Source organism: Rattus norvegicus, chromosome 10 (assembly GCF_021556685.1).
Source record: "Rattus norvegicus strain SHRSP/BbbUtx chromosome 10, alternate assembly SHRSP_T2T, whole genome shotgun sequence".
NCBI lineage: Eukaryota > Metazoa > Chordata > Mammalia > Rodentia > Muridae > Rattus > Rattus norvegicus.
The window spans coordinates 85,817,676-85,825,608 of NC_141543.1; the positions used below are offsets into that span (position 1 = coordinate 85,817,676).

General features: G+C 45.4%; 1 protein-coding gene across 1 annotated transcript; it reads right to left on the reverse strand.

The window, feature by feature from the left end:
• Positions 1–3,367: 3,367 nt before the first annotated feature.
• Positions 3,368–7,130, reverse strand: LOC148003060 (transmembrane protein 92-like). Its single transcript, XM_087575159.1, has 4 exons — positions 7,050–7,130; positions 4,321–4,343; positions 3,762–3,845; positions 3,368–3,620 (listed from the first exon to the last, which is right to left on the reverse strand). Exons 1-4 carry the CDS (start codon positions 7,128–7,130, stop codon positions 3,368–3,370), a joined length of 441 nt encoding a protein of 146 aa, XP_087431285.1.
• Between the last annotated feature and the right edge of the window lie 803 nt (positions 7,131–7,933).

The window sequence follows — 7,933 nt, forward strand, 5'->3', positions numbered from 1 at the left end:
TTCATAGAAGACCTCATACCAATATTATCCAAACTATTCCACAAAATTGAAACAGATGGATCACTACCGAATACCTTCTACAAAGCCACAATTACTCTTATACCTAAACCACACAAAGACACAACAAAGAAAGAGAACTTCAGACCAATTTCCCTTATGAATATCGATGCAAAAATACTCAATAAAATTCTGGCAAACCGAATTCAAGAGCACATCAAAACAATCATCCACCATGATCAAGTAGGCTTCATCCCAGGCATACAGGGATGGTTTAATATACGGAAAACAATCAACGTGATCCATTATATAAACAAACTGAAAGAACAGAACCACATGATCATTTCATTAGATGCTGAGAAAGCATTTGACAAAATTCAACACCCCTTCATGATAAAAGTCCTGGAAAGAATAGGAATTCAAGGCCCATACCTAAACATAGTAAAAGCCATATACAGCAAACCAGTTGCTAACATTAAACTAAATGGAGAGAAACTTGAAGCAATCCCACTAAAATCAGGGACTAGACAAGGCTGCCCACTCTCTCCCTACTTATTCAATATAGTTCTTGAAGTTCTAGCCAGAGCAATCAGACAACAAAAGGAGATCAAGGGGATACAGATTGGAAAAGAAGAGGTCAAAATATCACTATTTGCAGATGATATGATAGTATATTTAAGTGATCCCAAAAGTTCCACCAGAGAACTACTAAAGCTGATAAACAACTTCAGCAAAGTGGCTGGGTATAAAATTAACTCAAATAAATCAGTTTCCTTCCTCTATACAAAAGAGAAACAAGCCGAGAAAGAAATTAGGGAAACGACACCCTTCATAATAGACCCGAATAATATAAAGTACCTCGGTGTGACTTTAACCAAGCAAGTAAAAGATCTGTACAATAAGAACTTCAAGACACTGAGGAAAGAAATTGAAGAAGACCTCAGAAGATGGAAAGATCTCCCATGCTCATGGATTGGCAGGATTAATATAGTAAAAATGGCCATTTTACCAAAAGCAATCTACAGATTCAATGCAATCCCCATCAAAATACCAATCCAATTCTTCAAAGAGTTAGACAGAACAATTTGCAAATTCATCTGGAATAACAAAAAACCCAGGATAGCTAAAGCTATCCTCAACAATAAAAGGACTTCAGGGGGAATCACTATCCCTGAACTCAAGCAGTATTACAGAGCAATAGTGATAAAAACTGCATGGTATTGGTACAGAGACAGACAGATAGACCAATGGAACAGAATTGAAGACCCAGAAATGAACCCACACACCTATGGGCACTTGATTTTTGACAAAGGAGCCAAAACCATCCAATGGAAAAAAGATAGCATTTTCAGCAAATGGTGCTGGTTCAACTGGAGGGCAACATGTAGAAGAATGCAGATCGATCCATGCTTATCACCCTGTACAAAGCTTAAGTCCAAGTGGATCAAGGACCTCCACATCAAACCAGACACACTCAAACTAATAGAAGAAAAACTAGGGAAGCATCTGGAACACATGGGCACTGGAAAAAATTTCCTGAACAAAACACCAATGGCTTACGCTCTAAGATCAAGAATCGAGAAATGGGATCTCATAAAACTGCAAAGCTTCTGTAAGGCAAAGGACACTGTGGTTAGGACAAAACGGCTACCAACAGATTGGGAAAAGATCTTTACCAATCCTACAACAGATAGAGGCCTTATATCCAAAATATACAAAGAACTCAAGAAGTTAGACCGCAGGGAAACAAATAACCCTATTAAAAATGGGGTTCAGAGCTAAACAAAGAATTCACAGCTGAGGAATGCGGAATGGCTGAGAAACACCTAAAGAAATGTTCAACATCTTTAGTCATAAGGGAAATGCAAATCAAAACAACCCTGAGATTTCACCTCACACCAGTGAGAATGGCTAAGATCAAAAACTCAAGTGACAGCAGATGCTGGCGAGGATGCGGAGAAAGAGGAACACTCCTCCATTGTTGGTGGGATTGCAGACTGGTAAAACCATTCTGGAAATCAGTCTGGAGGTTCCTCAGAAAATTGGACATTGAACTGCCTGAGGATCCAGCTATACCTCTCTTGGGCATATACCCAAAAGATGCCTCAACATATAAAAGAGACACGTGCTCCACTATGTTCATCGCAGCCTTATTTATATTAGCCAGAAACTGGAAAGAACCCAGATGCCCTTCAACAGAGGAATGGATACAGAAAATATGGTACATCTACACAATGGAATATTACTCAGCTATCAAAAACGACTTTATGAAATTCGTAGGCAAATGGTTGGAACTGGAAAATATCATCCTGAGTGAGCTAACCCAATCACAGAAAGACATACATGGTATGCACTCATTGATAAGTGGCTATTAGCCCAAATGCTTGAATTACCCTAGATCCCTAGAACAAACGAAACTCAAGACGGATGATCAAAATGTGAATGCTTCACTCCTTCTTTAAATGAGGAAAAAGAATACCCTTGGCAGGGAAGGGAGAGGCAAAGATTAAAACAGAGACTGAAGGAACACCCATTCAGAGCCTGCCCCACATGTGGCCCATACATATACAGCCACCCAATTAGACAAGATGGATGAAGCAAACAAGTGCAGACTGACAGGAGCCGGATATAGATCGCTCCTTAGAGACACAGCCAGAATACAGCAAATACAGAGGCGAATGCCAGCAGCAAACCACTGAACTGAGAATAGGACCCCCATTGAAGGAATCAGAGAAAGAACTGGAAGAGCTTGAAGGGGCTCGAGACCCCATATGTACAACAATGCCAAGCAACCAGAGCTTCCAGGGACTAAGCCACTACATAAAGACTATAAATGGACTGACCCTGGACTCTGACCTCATAGGTAGCAATGAATATCCTAGTAAGAGCACCAGTGGAAGGGGAAGCCCTGGGAAAGGGAATAACACTCGAAATGTATATAAGAAATACTCAAGTTAATAAAGAAAAAAAAAGAAAAAAATTGAACAGCTTTTATTTTGGGACAGAGATTACAGATTCAGGATAGTTACCATGAAAAAAGGGGAGGGGACAGTAGTATACAAAATCAATAAATTAATTCAAAGGACAAATGACAGGATGGGATAGGCAGTCATTCCATGGTCTTTGGCTTCCTCCAAGAAAGAGGTTTGTGTGTGACGTAGCTCAAATGGTAGCATATCGAGTCCCTCTCCTGTGGCCTGTAGGGCGCTCAGGCCTGAGACTGTAGGGAGGAGGTGGTTCTGTGGGTGTTGAGTTCAGGACAACCTGCAGGAGAAGAGGCACATTTGCTTTATTTGGAGTCTGCTTTAAAAAAGGACAAATGTGGTTGGCAGAGCCCTTCCCAGTCCATAGTCCCTCAGCCTGCAAAGCATTATTTCAGCAGGTTGGACAGCCGGCTATGAAACACATTAGGTATGGGGACAGAAAGACCCACCTGACTGTAGGTTGGTAGGGGATCGAAGGAGGTGACCCAAATGCTCTCTAGGGGCGCGATGGGGGGTGCATCTGGAGGAGTCTGATGATCAGCTGCTCTGAGGTCATGGTGTAGTCGTTTGCACTTGGACATCACAAGGCCACAGATGCACAGGAGGACGATGATGACCAATAAGGTGATGACCACGATCCTAGGGAGGTGGGCATGGTATTGTCATAATTGCCGAGGCCATGCTCCCTTGCTCAACCTCCTCCCTCCCTCAACCTCACCCTGTCTCTGGTGAACCCAGCCCTCAGTGAATGATGCCCTGGAGGGGTGAACCTGTGCTTACTTGAGGGGGTCATTTTCAGGATCCAAGATCTTGCTTTCGTGACAGCATTCATTCCCACAGCATCTGAATCCTTTGGGGCAGTGTCTAGTCAGGACGAAAAAGCATGGGGAGATACTGATGACATCGCAGCCTCAAAGCAAAGGGTCCCTGCTTCCCTAGACACCTAGGCCCACAAGTGCAAGTCACCCTTAGTGTGTGGGGGTACAGATCCCTCTGGGGTTCCCTGGGAGGGATTGGGGTATGGACCTGAGACCTGGGTTCACAGTTCTCCATGGTAGTAGTGTGCACTTGTTCCTCAGGCAGACTGGTCTGCTGAGGATCTTACACGGGAGGCAGGAGTGCGATACTGACCATTTGTCTCCACCCTCCCACCTATGGAAGGTTGGGAATTAACAAGAGTTACAGACCTGCAGATCCCATGGTTGGGTAAGGTGACAGGGGCTGTGGTTTCAGCATAGTGATTTTAATTAGGTGTCTGTCACCTTATCCAGGGCCAAATCTGAGCACACACCTAACCCCCCTGCCTTTACTGACATCATCGACAACATCCCATACTTACAGGTCTTCACAGTTATTCACAGTCTGTGGGAGGAAAAAGACAGAGGTCAGAGGTCAAAGACTGGGAGTTGGGTCTGGGATATTAGAGTGCTTGTTCAGCATGGCAATAGTACTTGCTATTTAGTACAGAACTCAAGAAAAGGCAGGACTATCCACGGCTGCACAAGCAAGGTGAGGCCATATAGGAAACAAGAAACTATGTCTCAATAAGAACTAAAGCTAGATATAGTATATCGTTTCAGACAGGCCCTCCCTCCAACTACCATGTCCAGGTTCAAAAACAGAAGCCTACCTCTGCCTACCCAAGTGCTAGGCTTAAAATCTTGACTTACCAAGGGAGCCCCCTAACAAGTTGTATTGACACAGGCAAGGGTCTACTGGCTTGTCCTGGCTAGCCTGGAATTCAGAGATCTACTTGTCTTTGCCTCAATCTTCTGGATTAAAGATGGTCACCCTAACCCTGGCTCCCTCTTGGAAATTGTCCTATGAAGCTTCCCATAGTGGTTCCTTAGATTCAGAGACTCCCAGAAAGCAACCTAAGCACCACGTTGCACCTACACCCTTGACTCACTGTCATCAGTCGACACCACTCTGGGAGTTCACTAAACACACTCTGTCCTATCCATCCTCAGGTCCCCATGGCAAACCCTTGCCCTGTATCCTTCAGTATTTTGAGACGCTCAGTGTCTCCATACAGAATCCATGCTGTCATTAGCAGTACTGTGTAAGCTCTTAATTAGAACTCTCTTCCTCCAGGTATTCAGGCATTGCCCTCTCTGGCTACTTCACTTCAAAACATCACCATGTGTGGTGGTGCATGCCTCCAATCTGAGAACTCCACAGTTTCTAGGGCATTTAGAGGTAGACGCTGTGCCAACCAATGAAGACTAGGAAGGCAGCTTGGCTTTTCTAATGATCCTTACAATAGCCTTTCTCTTGTTAAAGAGAAGAGGAGGGGTTGGGGATTTAGCTCAGTGGTAGAGCGCTTGCCTAGGAAGCGCAAGGCCCTGGGTTCGGTCCCCAGCTCCGCAAAAAAGAACCAAAAAAAAAAAGAGAAGAGGAAAGGACAGGTGACAGTCACAGGTGGGTCATCTCCTCTCAATGCTCACAGTCCCTGTGTTCTTTGTTAAGGATGGGTACAGAAAGCTGAAGAAACAAGGGCCCAGGAACTCATACACATGCTCCTTTCTCTTGCTCTCTCCCTCCCTCCCTCCCTCCCTCCCTCCCTCCCTCCCTCCCTCCCTCCCTCCCTCCCCATCTCCCTCCTCCTCCATTCTTACATTCTTCTCTCTCTCTCTCTCTCTCTCTCTCTCTCTCTCTCTCTCTCTCTCTCTCTCTCTCTCTCTTCTCTCCCCACTTGTGCAAATAACACTGTCTTGTCTTGGACTGTATTTTTTTCAAGTCAAGATTTCTCTGTGCACCCCTGGCTGTCCTGGAACAGGCTCTGTAGACCAAGCTGGCCTAGGAGTCAGATCCACCTGCCTCGGCCTCCCCAGTGCAGGGAATAAAGGTGTGTGCTGCTGACACCACTGGGCTCCTCTGCTAACTACATTTAAACAGCAGTGAAGGCAGGCATGGTAGACCCAGCACCTAACTCCTTTTAATTCCAATGCTGAGATACCAATGCAGGTCTATGGCGAATTCACAGTTAGTACAATCTACATAGTGTCAGCCTGTGTAAAAAAAAATGACAGGTTTAATAATCTGGATCCAGATTATTCCCTGACCCCCCTTAACCATGTGGTCAGATCAGGATGGTTGGGAGCCTGAATATTAGTAACCATGGATTTATCAGATCTGATTGGTGTTTTGACAACACTTGTAATTGGATCTGCAGAGAGGGTCAAAAAGGATGGGGAGGTCCCAGATGGGAAGAGTCTTGAACCTGGGTTCACTCATACGTGGCCTTGGATGGAGAATTAGGGGCTTCAAACAGCCAATGAGCACTGTTCTGGGGAGCTGACATGGGAAGTCACTTACCACAGGCCCACCACCCAGAATATTATCAACCAAGATTGTAAATTTGATCCCAGTACTCCAGAGGCAGTGGCAGAGTTGAGGCCATCCTGGACTAACGAGTTCTAGTATATCCTCAGCTAGAGGAACCATGTCTCAAAAAACAAAAGAAACCAAAAGATTGTAGGTTTAAAAGGCTTCTTCTGACCACTTCTCAGGAAAACCTACCAACCCAAGTCACTTAAAGAGTTTGAAGAGAAAGAGAGCTCCAATCCAGCCTCCCTGAGATCACAGCAGGAGGTCACCCAGCCTAGGTAGCCATGTTGACTGTGTGATCAAATTCAAACTAATTAGAGAAGTGAGAGAACCTCCACCTCCCTGGTACACAAGTAGATAAGTCAGAGTGAACCAATAAACTACACCACAATGTCATGCAGGGTCAGGGAAGCAGAGATACCTAATCCAGACAAGCAAGATCTCAGGATCCTCAGCCTGACTCAGAGGCATGCAAAGGCTAAACCGGGTGTCAGAGCCCCTATTCAGGGCTGTGCTTGGAGCCAGATCCCAGTTAAAAACACAGTCCTGCCAAAAATAGGGGCCCAGGTTACCCAGGGCCTCCTTGTGGACCCTACTTCCACTTTCCCCAAACAGAGTAGGAATGAAGTTACCAATGCCTGCCGTTAAGGGAATTCCTGTCAAGATAAAGCTGAGACAGGGCTCCAAGGCAAGCCTCTGCCCCCAAAGAGTCCTCCAAAGTCACAGAGTCCTGCTTACCTCATTGGAGCTTACTCCTTGCAATCCGAATAGTGTTCCGAAGATCATGGTGAGGGCTCCTGGGACCCAGGCTTCCTGCATCCTGTCAGGAGGGCCAATGAGCTTAGATGTGTAAGGACCCAGGAACTGGGCAAGACCTTACCAACTTCTCTCATCCTATGGGGCCCAGCAGTGGTGTTGGGCTGGACCAGGTCTTAGAGCCTAGCCAGAGCTCAGGGAAGAGAAGTAGAGAGGAGCTGGCCTTGTTGAGTTTGAGGTTGGAGGAATTGGGAGGTTAGAGAGTTTGATTTACCAACTTGGTGAGTTGGATGGAGCAGAGCACTCTAAAATTTAGTCTGTTGTTCTGTGCTTAAATAGTGTTTAGAGCAGGGCAAGACCACACACCTTTAATCCCATCTCTAAGCAGGCACAGCTCTGTGAGTTCAAAACTACAATCTATTGGATCCGGGACAGCCAGGGTTAAATTTCAAAAGCCCAGTGGTGTTAGCACAAGCCTTTAATTCCCCAGCACTCAGGACAGAAAGAGGTGGATCTCTGAGGCTAGCCTGGGCTACGGAGGGGGTTCCTGGACAGCCAAGACTTCACACAGAAACCCTTTGGGTGTCAGGAGGGGAAATGTCTGGGGAGGTGACTCAGGGGTTAGGAGCAGCTGTCCTTGGACCTGGATTCTGTGTCCAGCATCTTCATAGAAGATGGCTCATAATCATCTGAAAGTCTACTTTTAGATCATCCCATCTTCTGAACTCTGAGGGCATCATGCATGCATATGGTGTACATACATGAGGCCAATTAATACTCATAGAAATAAAAATGACATAAATATACCTTAAACAAAACAAACCTTTTAGGCCAGTCAGGTGATTCAGTGGGGATGGAGAGATAGG